General features: G+C 35.8%; 1 protein-coding gene across 12 annotated transcripts in view; it reads left to right on the top strand.

The window, feature by feature from the left end:
* ZNF280D (zinc finger protein 280D) overlaps positions 1-22410 on the top strand; it is a 48716-nt gene that overhangs the window by 4879 nt on the left and 21427 nt on the right. For 5 of the 12 annotated variants that reach the window (XR_015275815.1, XR_015275814.1, XM_086848982.1 and 2 more), the window contains exons 2-11: positions 60-211; positions 3938-4003; positions 4109-4479; positions 10720-10837; positions 16316-16425; positions 18025-18254; positions 20311-20468; positions 20919-21019; positions 21114-21260; positions 21772-21906. Coding sequence is in view for 9 of the 12 variants with exons in the window: in XM_086848982.1 (XP_086705108.1) it covers positions 67-211; positions 3938-4003; positions 4109-4479; positions 10720-10837; positions 16316-16425; positions 18025-18254; positions 20311-20468; positions 20919-21019; positions 21114-21260; positions 21772-21906 (1581 nt within the window). In the remaining 3 variants the exon portion in view is untranslated. Of the gene's footprint in view, positions 1-59; positions 212-1853; positions 4004-4108; positions 4480-10719; positions 10838-16315; positions 16426-18024; positions 18255-20310; positions 20469-20918; positions 21020-21113; positions 21261-21771; positions 21907-22410 lie in introns of all 12 variants that reach the window. The other 7 variants (XR_015275816.1, XM_086848984.1, XM_023934063.2 and 4 more) reach the window with 3 other exon arrangements.

Genomic DNA, 22410 nt, shown 5'->3' with positions numbered 1-22410 from the left:
CTTAATGAAAGTACTGAATGTTTTGGTATGTGTGTTTTTGGTTTTTTTTTACTTTCTAGTCTCAAGATGGCAGAATTATTTATGGAATGTGAAGAGGAGGAGCTAGAACCCTGGCAAAAGAGAGTGAGAGAAGTGGAAGAGGATGATGAAGATGATGATGATGAGCCAATCTTTGTTGGGGAAATCTCCAGCTCAAAGCCAGCTACTACATGTAAGACAACACTTTTCCATAGTTTAAAACAGGTCTTTCAAGGTATAGAAAATTAAATTTAGTTTGAAAGTACGGCATTCTTAATAGTACAACTTAAGATAGTCCAAATCTTAAAGCTGTATGTCTCTGTCTTACTGAAAATCAGAATTCTTAAGAAATTCTGTCTTAAACCCCAGGTTGTGCACAGCTCTGGTTACCTCTAACCTTAAATCTCTGAGGTCAAGTAAGGACACTTGAAGGTTTTAACATTAGTGGTGGAGTTTAAAAGCCAGTATACACAAAGCTGAAATCATGCATGCAATTGCTTACAGTACAGTAATATTTAGTTGTATATTTTGGAGTGAGTGTCTCCCTACTAAAAGAATGTGCATGAATTTAAGTCTCCCTGTTACAGTCATTTCTTTTCCTCCACCCTTCATTTCATATGTTGATGAACATCATTCTGACAAAACCAGGACCTGTCTTAAGTGTCTATAATAAAAGTGCAATCTGGAAAATGATTAATATGAAAATACTGAAAGCCTGTCTGTAAAGTAGATTTTTATTGATAAATTTACCCATCCTTTGTGAAATAGACTTTTTTTTATGAAGTTCCCTAGTTTTCTCCTAAGCGCAGGGAGTGAGGTTAGGTGGTTGTGATGACAGATGTGTCAGGATTCCGTGCTTGTCCTATGCTTGGCTTTGGTAGGTAAGTAAAGAAGAACTTTTTTTTTTGTTATTTTAATTAACTTTAGTCATTAAACTTTTTTTTTGTGTATCCATCTTGTAGTCACTTTTTAAGAGCTCTGACCTAAGGTGTCCCTGGCACAAGACTTTGTCTGGTGAGGTTTACTCCTCACAGTTTCTGCCTCATCTCTGCCAATGCTTGTATCCAAGATTTTCATTGTAGTTTTCTGGAGGTGTGTAATTTGCAGTGAAGATTCTCAGGACAAAATGTTACATGAGGCTGTCTGTTACACTGCTGCATGGGTTTCAGAGCTGTTATTAGCTGTTCAGACATTTTAGTTCACAATACTTTCATCTTGCATCTATTAACATTTTTGCTCACTACGATAGTAAGTTTAAGGCTTCTTACACAAGGTTAAAAAGTGGAAAACCAGTTTTAAATATGAAAAGAATACTGAATCTGATATTTAAGTACTCACCAGAAAATATTTTTTAAGAGTGAATATTTTAAAAATACTCTGAGTACTCTGAAAAATTTGAAGAATATTTTAAAATAACTCTAAATTTCCTGCAGTTACAAACATCTAGAATGTCTGAAAAATATCTGTACTGTTTTCTGGAAGGTCCAGAGACCTCTGGATTGCTGTTGGTCACTGGCAGTAGGTCATGGTGCAGAGCAACTATTAAGGTACTAGCATGTGTTGGAACAACAAACATGCCAAGTTTGATTGCAGTTGTTGTAGCCAGAGGATAGAAATAATTCAGGTGAAAACTATAATTTTGGTATAATTTTGTGAACTTCAAGAACTTTGGTAAAAGATAGAGACTTAAAATGTTTGGTTTTTATTCTAGTGCTGTCCATACTCGGTCCTGACACAAGTAAAGTAATTTATGGTGTAACTTGTTACTTTATCTTTTTTCCTTCCCTTTCCTCAACTTTTCTCTTTATAATCTTCTACTTCACTATCAAAAACAGCTATGGAAGAATGACCTCAGTTCTTCTCTGGCTTGTAAGTAGTACTACCTGGCAGTAGTCAGGCTTCAGTTTGTTATTGGTGATAGGCAAGATACCATGAGTTCAGCTTTGCTTATCACTGTTAAGTTTGCACCTGATCAGATGAAAAATTGATGACAAATAAAAACTCATGTATAGGTCTTAATTTTTCTGAAGGGTGTAGTTTCTATAATGCATTGCATTTTCTTAACCTCTTCCTGACAGTACAATTACTAGTTTTTGTACAGACTATATGGAAAACTTGAAGGAAATAATTAAACCTCAACTTTGACCTGCTGTCAGAGTTGTGTAGTATCAAGTGTCCCTTCTGGTGTACTGGAGGATTATTTTGGCTGGGATGAAAAGTAGTTCACACTTTGTTCCCTTTACCTTTTTCTGTGACTGCTCATTTTTCCTACAGTTAGTGCTTATTTTTCTTGCTTCTTGCTTCATAATGATGCAAACCTGTAATTTGTTAGTGTTTTAAAATGTTACTCTGCATGTCAGCACACTTGTGCTTCAGTGCTGTTTTACCTAAACGGAACAAATAACACTTTGATGAAAGAGGGGAAGTGCACATCAAGTCTGTGATGAATCAGTCAAGTCATGTAAATGTAGTTTATAATTTCAGTTAACTGACTTCCTGAAATGTTCTTTTTAAAAGCAATAAAATCTACCTTTGTAATTTAGAATGTGTGCACATCAGATGTCTTGACTATGCTTTGTGAGACGTAACTTTTAGAAAAACTGTTCTTTTGTAGATAGACGTTGCTTAAGTTTAATTTCACACTGGAATTCCTGTATGAGGTATAGGTTTGTTTACACTGACAAAATGTATGTATTCAGCTAAATACCAAAATAATTCAATCCTTATTTGTAGTTACTGTTATGTTGAAATAAAAATAGTATTACTGTTACAGGACCAAATTTTTTCGTATCTTAAATAATGCAAACCTGTTTAAATCTGTTGGTTGCAGCTGCTTTTTTTATTAGTGTCATCTAAATGCAGGTGGCAGGTTGAAAGCTGTGATCTTCTGGAGCTGTACTGCTATTAGATAGATTTTTCAACTGGAGAAGTGTATACTAATGAGCCATTGTTGGTGGAAATGGCCTTAAGGTTATTAAACACAATGTGTAGATACTCTGAGATCTATTGTTTGAGAACCTGATGTAATTTGACCCTGGTTTGAGAAGTTACTTCAAGCCTTTTGGGTGATATATTGGAGAATCAATCTAATTTTATATGCATATTTTCACAGGTCAGAGCAAGCAACTTGTCAGCAGCACTAATGGAACTGAGAATCTGGGAGTAGAAGAGTATTTTGTTTTAATGAATATTTTTGTAACTTCCTGAAATGGTCAGAAATCCTAGACAAAGACAGAAAAGTTTGAGGAATATCAGTGGCATTAGTTAGAGGGTAAACATAATTTAAGAAATTGCATGTGCTCTTGCTGAGCTAGAACTCTGGACACAGACTACCATGTAGGATATGTAAGAAAATCAGTGCTCTTGTAATGCAATTCTAATATGACTCCATTGGTTGCTGATCTGTTTGTTTTCCTTTCACATTGAAAAATGGATGATATCATGAAGTCTAGAATCCAGCTTGTAAGTGCTATATTTTGCTAATACAGAAGCAAATTAAGTCATTACTGGTTTAGAGAAAATGCTTCCTTTAATGGAGAGCAGTTCTAGTATTTGGGAAACATATATTTGAAAAAGAGATGTAAATGAATGTACTGTAATCAGAAAATTGAAATGCTCGTGCCATGTCTGTTTTTTGTTGTTGTTGTTTATACTCTTATGTGTGTGTTAACCTGTCTCCAAGAAAATTAACATTGAGATTCTCAAGTGAACTAGCTTAACCAAAGAGGAGTGGAGGAGCATACCCTAATTTGTACAAATCACACTTGGTGTTGCCAGGTTTTTGTTTTAGAAATAACATTTTAATTTATAAGCCAAATCCTAATTGGCTTAACTAGTGTATATGAATGCAGCTTTTAAATTTCAAAAGCAATGAAGCTATTAATTTATTTGCAATTAAGATAAATGTAACTTTTGACAGATATATTGAACAGAGTCAACCTCAGCTCATCACGAAGGGGGATACAGAATGGTGCACCCAGTAGAGGTACTTTATTGTCCTAATATGGTAATTAATAAAAAAATCCACCACACTTATGAAACATTTGACTGCAAAATTACATAGAGATAACTTTGGAATCCTTTGCAACAGGTACAGTCACTACATTCAAGTCTGAGAGTCAGCATTACGTGACGCCTGCCTCCAGCCCCAGTGCCATGCCTGCTCCATCGGTCTTTCAGACTGTGCCCAGACCTGTGACCAGCTCGGTGGCAGTTCAGCCGTTGACTGTAACAGTGAATGCTTCAGGAACTTCACTAACACTGCAGAGACCAGTTACTGGATGTTTATCGACACAGCAGATGCCTGGGTCAAGTTCTGGAATAGCACAGCCTGTTAGCAGACCTGTAACCATTCCAGTGACAACACAGCCAGTATCAAGAAATAACACAGTTCCTGTAGTGGCTCAACCTGTATCCAGGCCAGAGACTACTGCAACAGCACAGCCTGTAATACTCAATCAGGTAAATTTTTATCCATTTAAAATGTAAGAAGTATGATTACTTTTGAATAAATTAATGAAGAACATGCTGTCTCAGTCTAGTGCTTTAAAAATCTGGACTAGATTATAAACTAGCATTATGTTAGCTGTAAAGATTCTAGGACCATAACCTTGCACCGATAAATTAAAATATATGTTTGGAAATAGTGATTTGGAAGACTCAAAGATGATAGCTCTAGTAAGAGTAAAATGGCATTAAATAAAAATCCTTGACACCAGAGAAATTAGTACTGTTTGGGTTCTTTATGTTCTTTGGAGAAATGTTGCAAATCTATTTTCTAAATTTTACAGATTTATTTGGTCAGAGATTAATCTGCATTGATAAAATAATTTCATTTTAAATTAGTTTGCATTTAGTGTGTAAAGCAACTTTGTGGGTTTTCCCCCTGTTTTTTTCAGTGCCTTACCTTGGGATTTTTGATTCTTAAGAGATTGCTGTAGTAGTAGTAGTTCCTTAGTGGGTTTTCCTTTTTCATTCATGTGGCACTTGAATGAAAGCATTGTGAAACAAGAGTATGGTAAAGGGGTTTAAGCAACCTAAAGTTGCCTGATCAGTAGGTGAAGCAATTTGGCAATGTACTTGTTTTGCTTGAAAAGCCTATAAAAGAACTGTGCACATGTCATGTGTCATAGACCTTCCTGGGTTACCACAAAACCCCAAATGTGAGGGACTTGAGTTAGACACTGTTTTGTTGCCTTATTTGTTGGGCATATGTAAGAGAAAGAATGAGGATTGAAATTCCACATTTGTATGAGGTAAACTGATGCAATACTTTCACTGAAAATAATTTACGCTGAAACTGTTCACACCATGTACCTATAATATTAGCTACTATTGTCAGGTTAAAATGAAGCCTGACAGAGTGCACCATTTCCATTGTCCATGCAAATACACATACCTGAGGTTGTTTCAGTTGTCAGTCTTTTGGTGTAAATAAAAATCATGCAGCATAATGGATTTTGCATTTGCTGAGCAGGGCAATCAGTCTGAATGAACAGTTAATTAGGCCATTAAAATGAGGATTGGAATTGGGTGTTCTTTTTAAGATTTGTGGCTAAATAATTGGTGATGAGAAGCTGTATTTTAAGAAAAACAGAATTAAAACCATAATGTAACCATTGTCTATCAACAGGCTAGCTGAATCTTTGGCAAACTCAATAGGAAAAATACTCATACTTTCTAATTTTGAGTCTTCAGCAGTTGATTGATAGTTTGCAGAGAAAAATTGTGGGTGTGTCTGGTGAAGTGGGTTAGCTAAATTAGTCTGTCACTCTTAAGATGTCCTAAGAAATTATATAATTAAAAGTCCAGATATCAGTAGGGATATCTAGGTTGCTTCTTTAGTCATCTTAAATCTTTCTTTATGAAGCAGAAAGCTTTGCTACTTTACATGATGTATACACATATTTCAAGTATCTGAAATTTTTTATAGGTTTACTGATGACGTAGTATGCTTCATTAAATCCTCTTAAGATGTGCCAGTAGGTCCTGCAGAATCTTGACTGCAAAAGAAAGCCCTCTCCTTCCCTCATACATACATGGTCATGTTTTTGTTCTAACAAAGCTGGTAGGGGCTTCTGCATTGTTTTTATGACAAAACCTCAGAGGAAACAGAGCTAAGAAAGCTGAACTTTACCATGGAGTATACATAAGCTGGATATAATTCATCAAGACAGTGATTTCCTTTAAAGAAAACATGTAGAGTGCACCTTTTGTGAGACTTCTTTCTCCTTCATTAAGTTCATTATTGTTACAGATGAGACTTTAGTTAAGTATCTATCGTGTTACTTTGTCAAAATCTGCAGGTTGTTTTTCCATGGCAGAATGGAGAAACATCTGTTTGAAGAAGTTGCAGCCTGAAATAGGTCATGGAAAAGGTTCTCTAACCATGTATTAATCAGTTCTGTCTATTCCAGGTTAGACTGACACCCTTTAGAAAGTAATGCATCCTTATCTGGGATATCCACAGCACAGGTTCTGTGGTCTCTTGAAGCTTTCACTGTTTGTTGAAATTACGGCCTTGCACAGTTTCTTTACAATGTTGACATTTCGATTACGATTTTCATGAGCCCTTAATTTTTTTTTAAGCTGTCTTAAATGTAACATCCTATTCTTCACCTGTTAAGAAATTCTTAAGTACCTTTAAGAAGAGTTTTTTGTCTGCATTCTTTTTGCTTGCTTAAGACATGGTGAATCTTCCTTCTCTTTAGCTTAACTTTTGTAAATTCAGAACTGTATTGTCAGTTTCAGCATTATCTAGAATTTAATTTCTTGTTTATATTGTTATTACCATTTGATGATTTTACACTTTTTATGGAGGAAGAAGCTTGTCTGATGTGCCTATTTTTTAGAGAGGTACTATAATTTAGTGTCTTGGGCAAAGTTGTGTGATTTTTAGTCACTCCTGCCACATGATGTAATTTGCTTTTCTTAGTGTTGTATGTGTATTTACCTGTATTTTGACTCATGTCCTTAGTTTGAATTTTCTTCATTCAAGAGCTCCTTAGGGTTTTTGGATTCCTCAGCCACTCCCCATCTAGTGTTTATTTCACTGGGTGCTGCTGTTCTATAGTGATGATTTTTTTGCCTTGGGCTTTCTGTGACATTTTTGTTCACACATTTTCTGTTTCTTCCTAGCTTGTTCCTTCCTAAGTGGCAAAAGTTTCAAAAAAGTTTTTCTGGAAAGCATTTGACATTTGGATCTTCGGCTTCCAGGTGTTGAAAGTTACCTTTGAAAATACCATGTTGTGAAGATCACTGTGAGGTATAGCTGGACACTGACAGGACCCTTTTTTAGCTGAACATCCTTCAGATGCCTTTGCATTCTAAATACAGTGCAATATTTTTTAATCTCGGGGTGTCAAGACATTTTTTTTCTGTGGGAACTGGTTGCTTTTGATCACCTATTGGTTTGAAACGCATATCTCCTCAATTTCTCAACAAGTCTATAATTTGCCTCTTGTCAGTGTTTGGTATTCCAGTTTTATCATTGAAATACCGCTTTCCAATTACAAGCTTGATTCACTGACTTCCTAAGTAAGTCAGTCTGTTTTTTGTGTTGTTGCTGTACATGCTGTGTACTAACTGCTGTGCAGTTCCAGAAATTTAGAGTTGATTTTTATTTCAGTCATACAGTTTACAGCAATTTTAATTCAGTCAGAGCTGCTGTTGCATTTCATAGCATAGGACTATCCTCTTCTTTAAGAAAAATTTGTCCTTAGCAGTGATAATGTTCTGTAATTCAGTGCTCAGAATGCACTAAGCCACAGCCAATTCTGTCTTGTCCTTATTAGGCACTTTCCTCAGTCAGTGTGACTCAAGTTCTGGTTGTTCCTAGGTAATTTTGTGGGAACAAAGGTCCAGTACTATGAATTGTAATTTTTCAGGATAGGTTTAGTTACCAATTGCCATATAGGGTTCCACAGTTGAAAATCTAGGATGCAGACTGTGGGCCTGATATTTCTGAGTCTGAGAAGGTTTTCAGCCTGCCAGTGGCTGATTTCTTTCTCAAGGGAAAATTTCTTGGGAAAGTCTTTCTTTCAAGGACAATTTCTGTAAATAACTTACGTTTCTCAAAACAAATCTGTACAGCTGTGCTGACTGTGTTTCTCTTGTTCCACCAATGGGACTAGAGAGGTGTTGTTCGGTTTACAAATCATGTTAAGGCTGTATTGGAACCTTATTTAGTACCTTATAAAAGGTAGATAATAAGGCCTTCTGATCATCTTCTGCCTTTGAACTGGAATCAAGCATCTTTTTTTCATGTCCAACAGCAGCAGCAGTCTATGAACTTAATACTGTCACTGGTCCCTTAGAAAACTAAAAGTAGTTGTGTGATACCTCTCTTCACTTGAGCCTTAGGAAGTTAACTTAAAAAGATAGGGTTTTGCCTTTCTGCATGTGAGAGCATCTATACGTGTTAGTTTGATTTTTTTTTTTTTCATCAATTTGGTAAAGCTGTTTTGTTTTGGTTTTTTAAACATTTGTTTTCTAAAGCATTACTCAATATTGGGAGGTTTGTATGTAAAATGACAGAGCCATATTACATTAAAACAGGTACCTGACAACAGAAAAGGACTTTTTGAAAGATAGATGATATTTTTAGGTGATAGAGTATTCAGTGTGTCTGTTTTTACATTTTTTTTGCTTGCTGGATATGTTTAGTATATACTGGGGATATACAGTGTATACCCATGTCATCAAAATACCCAAACTGTGATCTTGTTAAAAATTAAAATATTGGCAGAACATAAAAACAAAGAAAACACAGACTAGTAAGAGATGCAGTGTTTGTACCTAGCTGTTGTAATGGTCACACTTCAAATATAAATGGTGTGCATAGGGCTCTGTACTCAGAGCCTGCCACAGGTTTATCCCCTGAGCATTAGCTGTGCTTGAGGTGTGGCTTGCAGTCTGTTCTTTTGCAGTCCTTTCACTGGCTCTTCTGAAACTCTTGTGGCTACAGTAACACCTGCTCTGTCATGACTGAAGCTCATATAGCTGTTACTCATAACAATGCAGCACAGAAATTCAGTTATTATTTCCACAGCTACCCCTGAACATCTCTCTTTAATTTGGTTACAGTGAATTGTGTGACTCAAGAGAAGAAAGAGGGGCTCTTTATAAATGTCCTGAAGGGTCTTCATTTAAGGAGATGTACAGTAAAAAGGCAGGATGGGGACTAGCATCTTCCTATTTGTTCTGGTATTTCGGAGTTCTAAACCAGATTATCATACCTTTTTATGTACTTGTGCTCCTTTAGATTTCTTTCCATTAAGTTTGGTTTACATGGTGGTGGTTAAACATGTGGTAACTTCCACAGGGATATTTCAAGTAAGTAGCACAGTTGTGAATGGGAAGCAGTTTTTTCAGCAATATGTATTTTGGCCTTTGTCTCATGGATACACTGATGACAAGGTCTCTGTATGTATATTAGGTGGTATTTGAAATTTATTTTTATTGTTTTAGGATGATAGCCCTACTTTTGTCAATTTTTTTGTTTCACAAAACAGCTTGGATGAAGTGTAACAATTTGCCTTATTTCAGAGGTGAAATTGCCAATATTTTTCCACTCCTACCTTAGTGTTAAAATTAAACCTAACTCTATTGTTTTTTCTTAACTGCTTATAGCTATTCTTGAAAATATTTCATGTTTCAGATTGTTATAGGATGAATGGCCTATTAAAATGTGACCAGTATTGATGAATCTTGAAAAATGTTTCTCCTACCTCACCCTCTTAACTCTTTGTAAATATTTGTAAAGAGAACTAAATTTCTTGGGTTTTTTTCCTTCAAATGTTACCTGTTATAGTAACAGTGGAACTGCTACTATTGTTATAGATCAGTGGAGTTGTTTTAACAGTTTTCAGTGCTGGAGACAAGGAATGTGGACTATTTATTTTTTTAGGTTATGTGTACAATATGTACTAAAGGGCAGATCTTTTAAAATGAAAGGTAAAAGAAGACCTGTACTTGGAGATGCACAAAACTTAATTTAACTGGGTGCTGGGAAACATGAACCAACTTTTAGGTTAGTTGGGCTTTGAAAAGAGTGTTTGATTATATTATATTTGGAAATTCTTCCAAAGTTACTCTACATAAAAGAAAAAAACCCTTGATATCTGGTACTAGTGCCCTTCCCAGTCAAGGTGCTATAGAACCCCTTACTTCCATTAGAACTTGAGCACTTAGAATTTGATCTTAATACCATCTTGCTTTGAGAAGTTTGTGCTACTTTTGAGTTCTGTTTTTTTGATCTTTTAAGATGCAGCAAGATGTTGTGCAGGAGTTAACAAGCAAATGCCTGAGTTTAGGTTGACAGAAGAAAGTATTTGGTTTTTTTGAAAAACAATCAAGTATAATTTGAAACATCATCAGAGTTTTTTGAACAAAAGCCTTTGCAATTAGCAATTCAAACAGATTAGTGATGTTTCATTAACTGGTCTTTCCCAGGACTTAGGATTGTTTTTACTATTCTGAATACACAGCTATAAAAACTAACAAGCACTAATGAGAATTGCAACCTTATTAAAATGTAAAAAAAACCTATCCTAGGGAGATTGTAATGAACTTGATTTTCAGCTGAGTACTTCTGAGTACTTTTAATCAATCATATGTTTTTAAAATAAACCCTTTGAAACCTGCAAGTAAAAAAAACATTAAACCTCAAATTTTTTTTCCCTCTTGAAAATATCTTATTAGGATTATATTATGGATTCTCCACCAGATGCACCAGATAATACATCTGGTATACTGTTTGGTGTGAGACACAACTCGGGAGTTCCACAGTACCAGACTGGGCCAGCAGTGAATGTAACAGGTGGGTATAACTATAGTAGTTGATAAGAGAAAGAAACAACCTAATGTCATTTAGTGCAGATCTTTGGGTTATAACTTTAAATAGGATTTCTAGAGTATAGTATAGCTATTTTTTCTTCCCCCTGTACATAACACTGTATAATGTTTAATGAAATAAACTTCAGAGTCTTGTGTTGTGAGATGTTGCTTTTCAGTGCATTAGACTGATGATAAAATCAACTGATGTCTTCTTATAATGCTCATTTAGATGGGAAAAAGCATTGCCAGATCTAGTGTATCTTTATGGACAGGTAAAGGTTTGTTTTTAGTATACTCTTCACTCTTCAGCTGGTGGGAATAGGAAAAGACTGTTAGTTAAAAAGAGGGGCTGTGAACAGTACCTGAAGAACCAAGTCTGGTTCAGTATTCCAGCTTACCTGTCAGCAAGGTGGTGCTGCAGCCTGGTGTACTTCACTCTGTCCTTGCCATCATGGACGTGGTGCATAGGAATATTGTGTGTATGAGCATAGCCAACTCCTGGGTAATAGCTTCAGAAGTGTTCACTAATAGAAAAAAGTGACCAGGCAAGAATTTTTGGGTGCTGCTTTTTCCTGTTATCCTGAGTACCTGAAGTCTGTGTGACCTGCTGTGTAGAGAGTTAGACAAACTAGCCTGGAATATGGGTGATTCACGGAATTCTTGTGTCCACATTCCAGCTGAGAGAGGCACTTTAATGGTAAGAGGTGTCAATCTGATTTATACCAGCAAGATACTAAATAATACTTGGAGCTGGTGTGATTAGTTTCCAAAATAGGCTTATATTATTCCTTTTTTACGTGAACAAACAACAGAGCTAAAATGCATACCTGTGTGTATTCTGCTAGTATTACAGTTCTTCTGAAGTAGAATTTATAAATCAGAGTTGTGTAGATTAAGACTACTCACCTTTATAAATGCATAAAAGAGTCTTCAAAATTTTTATCACAGATGGGTTAAGCTGTTAAAATTGGAATTATGAACTGTTTTTTTTAACTTATTAAAATAGTCCTTGTTTCCAAATTGGGGTTTCTACAGTCAAGTAGAATACTTCACTGAAGCTCCTTGTAAACTTCATCAGACCTTTTCCCTGGCCCTCATTGCACAGCTACACATAGTTTAATATATAGCAGCAGCAACAATTCCTGCTGTAGGTTGATGGCTAGATGGCACTGATCCTCAGTGATACAGAGGAATGCTAAGGTCATACCAGTTCTGTGGAAGCTTTGCTGAGCAAGACATATCTCAGTGTAAGCAGCTCATATACCTAACACAGTGAGTATAAGTAAATTAAAACTCCCTAGGAAGTAGTAGCATTTAATTAATAACCTGATCATTTTGGGAATGTGAATGAATGAACCTTAGGCAAACAATACATAGTGGGGCATTTGACCTTAACATGTTTATTTTTATCAAAATGAAGGAAAGGCGTATGACGAAGGAGAATGCTAGGATGTTTAGGTATCTGTATATCAAATGAATTATGTTTTCCCATGTATGAGGCACAGTGTGGCAGATTCTCCAAGGTGTTCATCAGCATTCCCTGCTGGGATTCTGCCTGTGTGCATAGAATGGGGATGTTCTCCAGACTGTTGGCTAAGTTTAGATAGTTCCCACTGAGTAAATACAGCTATGGGTGACAGAGGGCTGTTTTGTTTCCTCTCAGAAGTTTGAATGATTTGTTGTGACACAAGATATCTCCACTTATTGAGCTTCTTGCTACACCCTGAGAAGTCATTGAAGCAGCTATGCCATTGAGGGGCAGGAGGGCTATAGCAGAATGTCTTTAGCTTAGGTCATTGTGTCCAGAACTGAAACCTTTGACATATTTTATTACAGTCTTAAGATGATTTGCAGTCTGTCACTGTGAGAGGTTTACAAGACCTGTGCTCGTGCATCAGACTTGTTGGTTTGTAGCTGTGTCCTCCAGATCTACTGAGGACTGATTTGTGTATTGAGTTCATATCATCAAGGGTAATTTTACAGTGACAGAGACATGGGATTCTGAGAAGATGGAGCCAAGTGTTTATAGGCATGTTGACCAGCCACAGCCAATTTCAAAGTTGTTGGGGGATTTTTTTGGTGGTGTCTTCCAGTCTGTTTTTTTGGGGATTTTTTTTTTTGTTTCATTTTGTTATTGTTTCTGCTTTGGTTTTTTTGCTTGTGGTTTGTTTTTTGTTTTGTTGTGGATTTTTTGTTTTCATGGCTTTTTTCTTTTTGTTTGTTTATTTGTTTTTAGTGATTTTCTTCATAAGAAATACTGCAGGCCATAAGGACATGTAATGTTCTTTCAGAAGAATAGAGCAGATAAATGTGCTGTGCTTGGTCATTAGAAGTTACAAGACTTTTTTCATTTTACATGCAAACTGCTGTTTACAGAGTTATATAACAAACTAAAACAGCATTAACACAGAACCAGAAAAAAAAGTGTTTTTCATGAAAAGTGCAGAGCTTGTTCCAAGTAGCGGGCATTGCAGAAACCAGCTGCGTATCTTAACTTTATCTTAACTTTATTACTGTGAACTCACCTTGTCTCAGATTAGAGTCAAGATGTGAAAAGTAGGCCAAATGAATTCAGGTGGCCACAGCATGATTTATTGGGGTTTCAGAGGTGGGTTTGTACGTCTCACAAAGTTTTCCCTTTTCCTGCTTCACTGGCCTGGGCCCTCAGTCTGAATTGGATATTGTTTTCTTAACTTCAGTATGGCATATTAGTTTCGGAATATCTTAAAACTACTTTGTGTGGACTCTAAATTGCAGTAATCACAAATGTGTTCTAATTACTATGGGAAATAAACAAGGTTCTTTAAATTAAAGTGCTGCAGGTCTAAATGAGAGTGATTTTGTATCTAAACCTCCTGCTACTTCTGAAGGCAACAGTGTAACTCCAAAACAGGCCGAGCTTAATGAGGTGGGTGCTAGAAGCAGCTTGGCTGTTTTGTCTACAGGTGACTTCCAACAGTTACACAGACACGAAGTGGATTTCAAACGGTAGGAAGATGAAGTGGTCTAGCTGGCAGTCCTGCCTCTGTGTCAGGGAGAAAGCTAACACATCTGTAGTGTTTCAGTTGGTCAGTGTTTTTGATGCTCTTAAGGCAGTGTAAGTAACTCTTTTTATGCCATAAAATAATAAAAAAAATATTCTTTGCAAGGATTTATATACCTTTACAAATTAATTTACCTGAGGTTACCTAGTCAAATTTTAGACCTTTATTGTTTGGTAGGTAGGTTTGTATTCTGTAAGGCAATAATTAGTCATTTGAAGACAGATGATAAAAATAAGTGCCCCTGACCTCATTCTCTTAGTTCAGATTTTCAGTGTCAAAGAAAGGAGCAGAGGGTTGAAGCTTCAAAACGCAACCAACCAGAAAATCAAGATTAAAAGAATTCTTGACTTAATTATGTGACTGCTGAATTTATGAACTAATTCTGATTAGGTGAAGGAAAAAAAATCATTTTAGCAATGCCACGCAAGGCAGTAAAAACTTACACTGTGGAGTCCCTATCCTTGGAGAGAATCAAAAGTTGACTGGACATAGCTCTGACCATAAGATTAGACTTGCTTTGAGTGGGAAGTTGCACAAAATGACCTTCAAAGATCCAACCTAAATTATTTTGTGATTCTGTATTTTGACTGATTATTTCAAAGTGTGTTTTGCAGTATCCTCCCCCTCCCCTTTTTTTTTTTAGCAGTGCTTCTGATACAGTTTGAAATAGTAGTGGGGAGGGGAGAAGGTCTATTTCAAAGAAGGGATGTTATTGTTATTTTTCCTTTCCAGCAAGAAGAGAGCGAGTCTGGCTGTTTTAGAGTATTAACTATTAGGTGCATTTTTGTCCTGAGACAAGACATACTTTCTAGTGATTGCAGTAGGCAATAGACCAGATTCTATTCAATGCCAAAAACTCTTTGACGTTTCCAAGACATCCTCTCTCCTATAATGTTAAAATGATTGTTTGGAATAATTTCAGATTTGGGTTTCTGCATGTCTTATTTAGAGCTCGTTTGCTCTTTACAGCAACCAGATGGATGTGGCTATAACATGAACATTGCAGCAAAAAATTTCCTCCACCCTCTTTCAGGTGAAATAGATACTGTGCTGCAGCCCATAAGAAAAAAAGATAACTGAAGGGTCTTGCTAAAATCAGTAAAAAAGAAGTAGATCATATTCACTGAGAACCTTATTTTGCTGAGTTTGTCTCTAAGCCATCACATGCTGGTTTACCAATTTCTAATCTGTCACAGAATCCAGCACTGAAGCACTGCAGAACCCAAGATTTTGCTGCAGGACTGGTTTTCTTCAACTCAGTTTGCACTGAGCTGTGATATGTCAAAATTTTTGCCAACTGTAATAGTGAAGACTTGCAGCACTGTTTTGTGATACATCTTTTACATGTGCTTTCTGCTTAATAATGATTCTTAGCAAAATTGTTATCCTAAGGAAAATTACTGTTTGTTTATGATCTAGGCAGGACTCTTTTTGTGTAAAAATATATAACACTCTGGCATGGTAATGTCTTAACTCATACACTTACTCATTCCCTTGTATTTATGTTTTTGTTTTTATTACATCTTTTCATAGTCCTGGCAGGGAACAGTTGACTCTGCTGTTGAGATGTTGTTTCCTGTGTTTAACATCTAAACTACTTACTTAATATGGAGTCCTCCAGATCTGTGAATGACTTGAGAATGCAAGAGAATTTCATCTGGAAAAGTAGCTCTTGCTCTGATACATTTCACAGTTTGGAGAAAACTCAAAGCTTGGGTTTATTCATTAAAGTTTAAACTAATACAAAGCTTTAATATCTCTTTTGTTTAAAAGGCATTAATCATTTATGTTGATAACAGAAGCATTATTTCCTTTAATTACTGGGAGTAGTTGTTAATTTAGAGGATTTATTGTCTAGATTCTCCAAAGACATCTTTGGTTAACAGAACTAATGCATTTGAATAAGCCTAGATTCCAACAACTCTCCAGAGAGAAATAACCTCATCATTAAGAAAACCAAATGGTGAAATTCCTTTCCAGAGCTAGTTATCTGAACCCTATCATGATGATGATTGGTCATGGCAGAAAACAGGCTTTAAGTGTTTGTTTGAAAAGTTTGTTAAGCAAACACCAAAAACCCATCCTGTCCAGGATGGGGTGGGCTGATCGTGCAGAGAAGGAATGTTTCCTTCCTCTCATGCTGCCTTCGTATCCTCACGTGTTTTTTCCTTGTTTGCTGATAAGATTTTGTAAAATCTGTTTATCAGTTTGCATCAAACAGAACAAACTCCAAGTCAGTTCAGGAAGAAGGAGGAGTAGTTAAAAGATGCTTGTAAAGCCTTGCTTATGGTTACTACAGTTTCATTGATGGTAATAGTTTTAATTTGAAGTAGCATATTTTGCTAGAATAATACCACTACTACTAAATTGAGTATTCTGCTTGTGAATTCTGAGTCTTTATGTTTTAAATTTTACAGGGACAAATGCTGTATCCAGCACCATTAAAAATGGAGGACCATTTCCACGGGCTTGTCCAAAATGTAATATACATTTCAATCTTATGGATCCTCTAAAAAATCATATGAAGGTAAAATATTTTGGGGCTGGTAAGCATTAGAACAACCTTTGTGGGCTTCTCCTTGTTTATGGAAGAGTGCCATGGTTTGATGGGAAGCTAGTTTGGCTTCTATCTACTTTTCAACCAGAGACAAATGCTCAAAGTCTTGCAGTCAGGGAGAGCAAGACAGGAACTCTTAAAGCTTGCTACTTTTTGCCTCATTTTTCCAATGTGCTGAAGGTAAGTGTCTATGAGAATAGGCAGCCAGGTGACCCACGTCTGTGTAAGACTGCAGCTGACACAAGTGTAAACTTACTGTTTTATTTTGATGTATCACTTGGTACAGCAAGATAAAAGTACTTGACACTTTATAGATAAAAAAGTTTTTAAGCTGTGGGGAAGAATTTCATTGGTAGTTCATACTTAAACACTGGTAAACAAAACTCGCAAAAACTGAGCATCGCTTCATCTGATTGTGAAACTATCTACCACTATTTCTGGAAAAAGTGTTTCCTGGAAAATATTTATCATTTGACAAAGATTCTCAAAATTTTTAGGTATATATATTTCATTTAAGGGACAGAGAAGTGGCTTTGCAGTCTGTATACAGTCTGAATATCCAAACCAAAAAGGAGTAATCAGCTACTGTATAACACAAATCTGTGAGGATCTGAGTTACTGTTCTCACAAATGGTTCTGATTTACCGGGTTACAGTACCCTAAAGAGTAATTATTATCCTCTTCCACTCTGAAACATAATTAAGAAATACAGATAGCAGTGGAAAAAAACCCAAGAGTTTTATCTTTTTCGAATTGTTATTTGTGCAGAGTAGCTTTTGCACTGAGTACATCAACTGAATGAAAGAACCCATTGAAGAAGTGTGTTTACTTAGGATACTGAGCTACATTTCCACAGCAGGAAATTACTCCTTACTCTAGTAGGCTTATGGAAAGTAGTCCTGCATGGTAAGAACCATTATTGGGCAGGAGAAAAATCTGTCCTCTGAAACATTCTTATTTTGTTGGATACTTAATAGCATCTTCTTTATGAAGTGTGTTGTACTTTTTGAAGTTGCAAGTTTCATGAGATGGCTCTTTAGCTAAACATTCTTTATGTACACTTCAACATAAAGGAGCTTGAGCAATGTCTATTTTGTGACTCAGAATTCTGAGTGTTTTAGTAATGCTGGAAAGAACTTTTGAAGGTTTCGACTCTTCCCTAAGAAATAAAGGACAAAATGTCCTATGCAGTTCTCAATAAACTTAATGCTTGTCAGCAAAATACTTGCATGAAAACTGCTTTTTTCTTTTTATTAAATGTAAATGAGGTAGAAATTTTTTGCAAGAGTGAGGCAACACGAGTATTTTTTTCTTGATTAAATTTATCTTACATGAACCTATGAGAATCTTCCTCTTCAGTTTTATATCTAGTGTTTTATTACTTAAACACTAGTTAAAGGTGAGTTACTGTTCAAAATTGAATATGACTACCATCAGTGTGTCAGAGAATTAAGCTTTGCATCTAACATTAGTGCCTTTGGTTTTTAAAATGTTGTTCTCATCGACGCTGTTAGGTGAGACTGATACCTTTGTTTCTTTGTCTCATCTCTTCTCCCTGTTTGCATCCAGTATTGTTGTCCAGATATGGTAAATAACTTTTTCCTGGGAATGGGCCAAACAGAGTGTTTGAGCACAACAAGCAAGACCACTGAATCTGAGAAAGGAAAACTGATTATGTTAGTTAATGACTTTTATTATGGGAAGGATGAAGGTGACCTCCAGCAGGTACAACAGGAGCAGAAGACTCATACGACGTTTAAATGCATCAGTTGTCTCAAAGTTCTTAAAAATAACATCAGGTATTTGAACTAATTTCCTTAATTATTTGTTAATCACTTACAGTTTATAGTAGTTTCATGTATTAAATTCTTCTGTCTCTTGAGTAGAGTTCCTTTTGTACTGAAAACTGATAATATTGGGTGACTAAACAGAAATCAGATTAATTTTTACTTTGCATGTGTGGCCATAATTGAAACCTTTTACAGATCAGAGTGCGAATTTTCGTGATGTCTAACATAAACATAGTTTTGATAAGAGCAGTTGTAGGACTTTGGGGTTAAAAAGGGCAACACAAAGGATTTTACAATTTGCCATCTGGATTGATGGCAATATTGGTAGACGGGAGTGTTAATTCCCTTTAGGGATGCGCAATGACTAATAGTCAGTAGTTCACTTATATAACATCTGTTATTTTGTTGGAGTAATTTTACTTCCAAATGCTGATAAAACCCCAGTAAGCTGTTTTAGTAGGTAGACAAGTTTGTGTCATCGTTCCTTTGGAAGTTAAGGTCACTGAACTTTTTTTACACACGCTCTTCAAGGGAAGCTGAAGTAGCAGAATGTAAAATTGAAAAATGGACTATTGTTTCAAAGGGCACAGTCTGCAAGTTAAAATGAGCAGGTTTATGCTAGCATTAGACACATATTATTGAAAAAAACAAGTTTTCTGTAATTAAAACAATGACATTTGCTATTAATCATTAAATAGGCACTATTTTCTACTCAGCATTATATTGTAAGCAATTGGTGCTATAGTGCCTGTATGTTCCACAGGAAGTCATTAAAGATGTATGAGCCCTTTTTTAAAAAAATTTCTGTGGCTTTGACTTTAACCATATTAATTTTGACTGTAACTTTGTAGCCTTATTCCATAGTTCTGTAACTTAAGAATTTTTACTCCAAGGTATATTTTGCACCTTAATATACAGTGGACAAAATTAAATACGTCTTACCATCCTAATTCAAATACCGTTTTGTGGACTGAAATTCAGAAAAGCAGAAAATTATTCATCATGGTAATCCCCTGCTTTCTTTAAAAGATCTGTGGTTGAACATGCTGTTGCAATAATTTTTTTGTAAAGGCATTATGCAGTAAGAGTGTCAGTTTCTTTTGTCTGCTTAGAAAATTGGATAGACTCAGTTGGCCTTTTCTGGTTTTCTTGTTTCTGTTTTGTAAGGAACTGCATGATAGTACAGGCTTGAGCTCACGAGACTATTCTCCTTGCTTGTTTGTTTTTTCCAGTTCCAAGGTCTGCATTCCTTTTGTGTGTTACATTTAATAGTTAACATTCCTAATGTGACTTATATTTAATAGTTCCCCTGGCTATACTGAAATAAAGGGCATTCTAAACAGGAATCTTTTTGGAGTTGAACTGTAGTGGTTTTGCAGCTAACCTGTCGCTGTGCTGCTCGACCAGTAACAGTGACCTGCTGATGCTGTCGTGGGTGCCTGGACTTCTCAGCCAGAATAGATTCCTACTTCAGACAGGTGGTCAGATTGAGGAAAAGCTTAATACCATACCAGTTTCTCCCACTCTTTTGATGTTGGCGGCAGAGTGGCGTTTTTGATAACTGTCCTTCATAATTCAATGTCAGGTCTAAATGGGTTAGACAAAGAATGTTCCTGGAACTCCTGCCGTGGTTTCACATAAAGCTGTCATGTCCAAATTGCAGATACATTCTTGCTACTTAATAGTTTTCAGCAGAGCTAAAGTTACATGTTTTTCAGAATGGGGCTTTGAGGTTGCTGGTGGTGGATAAAGTGGGAACAGTTGATGTTTTTCTTGTCCTTACTTCCTAATATTTCAAGGCAAGGATTTTGTCAAAGGAAACATGAGAAATGTGACAGATTATTTAGTCTTAGAACATGTTTTAGATTTAATGTGTGTTCCTTAAAGTCAAGATTTCTAGTCAGCTTTAAGTTTGTTGCCTGTTTTTTTAGCAAACACTACTTAAATTTTATTTTTTTTCTAAATTGAAAAGTCCTTACACAGTAAAATTTCTAAAGAATCCTATACATCTTGCATGTGATATGTATAGGGAATGTTAAAATGTAGTTTTTTGCACCATTTAAAGGTTTATGAACCACATGAAACATCACTTGGAGCTTGAGAAGCAAAGCAATGAAAGTTGGGAAAGCCACACTACCTGCCAGCACTGTTACCGACAGTTTCCCACGCCATTCCAGCTTCAGTGCCACATCGAGAGTACACACACGCCTTACGAGTCATCCAGTGAGTTGAATCCTATCACACTGAATTTTTTTCTAAGCCAAAATTTTTAGAAATTTCCCAACTTTTATTTCCTGGATTGTAATTTCATAATAAAGCTATTGTACTTGAATAATAATCTTGAGATGTAATATAGGAACAGAACACTTTTTTTTTTCTTTTGAGAGCAATATATATGCAAAAAAATTATTTTAAAAATATTTTGGTTTTTTTCCTTGCATTTTTTTTTGTTTATTTATTTGTATTTGAAAGGTTTACTTTAAGACCTCATGCTTAAAGCCTTTGCCTTCCTGGCTTTCTGAAACTGTACAGGGAATTTCTTCTTAAGAGTAGAATAATCATGAGATTGCTTTACCTTTAATGATATATATGTTTCACATATATGTATTGTAATTCATGTACATATGATCCCTATCAAATTTTTACTTTTTTCTTGTTTTTCACTTTTTCTAGCAATTTGTAAAATCTGTGAATTATCATTTGAAACAGAGCAAGTTCTTTTGCAACATATGAAGGACAATCATAAGCCAGGTGAAATGCCATATGTTTGCCAGGTATCTCAGAGTGACTTTTGTATTTAGATTACACCACTCCCCTGTCTTCACTGTCAGTAAACTTGTAACAAAAAAGTCAAACTTCTTATTTTAGGTGTGCAACTACAGATCTTCAGCTTTTTCAGATGTAGAAACACATTTTAGAACAGTTCATGAAAACACAAAACATTTACTATGCCCATTTTGCCTCAAAGTTATTAAAATTGGAGCACCATATATGCATCATTACATGAGGCATCAGGTAAGCAGTCTTTTCAATCCTTAATGCTTGAAAAATGCTAAACACATGTAAGGAACCTCCCTCTGAAAAAGAAGTTAGAAGAATTTCTGAAGTCTCTAAAGGAATTGTTAGACTTTGTCTTGTTTTTGTATAATAGCAGCTCCCTGTTTAAAATAATCTCTGAATATCCTTGGTAGAATCTTCCTGCTATTTGGTTTCTTTATTGCATTGTAGTGATTTGATTCCGCTTTTCTTGAGGTTACTAGCAAATCTGCCACTAGTTCAAATAAAGAAAAAGATAATGAAGTGTCTTGTAACTGGGAATCTGATTCCTCCTCTTCTTAGTAACCATACTGTCTTGCATTTTCAAGTATCTAATTCCGTAATAATGGACTATCTTGTCTTTGTATAGAATTAGGAGTTTGTTTAGTTGATGTTTTAGGAACTGTGTGAGCATTGCTTGAGACAAGCTAGGGCTAGAGTTTTGTCATACCATCCCTGCTTACTATAGATTGTCATTTGTCTTTAAAAGAAAAAGGGAATATACCGTTGCACTAAATGCAGACTGCAGTTTTTAACATGCAAAGAAAAAATGGATCACAAGACTCAGCATCACCGAACATTTAGGAAACCCAAGCAATTAGAAGGCTTGCCTCCAGGAACAAAGGTGAGTGTTCATGCAGGAAAACTTGAGGGGACAAAGGAAAAAAAGTTTCGGTAGAGAAAAGAGTAGAATAGAAACAAATGCTTTTCTCCTTTCTTTTCCTGAACAAGGTGTTGGGATTGTACTATTTTTGTTTCTTTCCCTCACCTTTAAAACTCTAAAACATGCTCCTGTTTGAGCATCTGTCCCATTGTTCCATACAACTACATACATGCCAGTAGTCCAGCCAGAGCTGCTGTTTTCTTGAGCTGAAGGTTAATTTGTCCCTTCCCATTTATGCTTTCTTGTGCTGGGAGCTGCTTTGCATAATTTCTTGTGAAAGATTTTAAGCTTATGAAAGGTGGTGGCAAAAAACCATGCAAGGTTTTTTTCTTGCAAAAAATGCAAGACCTATTTCTGCATAGAATACATATGCTTAAAATTGGGTTCACTGGGTCTTCTTTAGGTTCAGCATTTGAAATTATGTGGGGAAAACTTGGGTCCCCTCAGAACAATTATGCTGTCTTT

Source organism: Cyanistes caeruleus, chromosome 13 (genome assembly GCF_971803275.1).
Source record: "Cyanistes caeruleus chromosome 13, bCyaCae1.hap1.1, whole genome shotgun sequence".
Classification (NCBI taxonomy): Eukaryota; Metazoa; Chordata; class Aves; order Passeriformes; family Paridae; genus Cyanistes; species Cyanistes caeruleus.
This window is presented reverse-complemented; position numbering and strand designations above follow the sequence as displayed.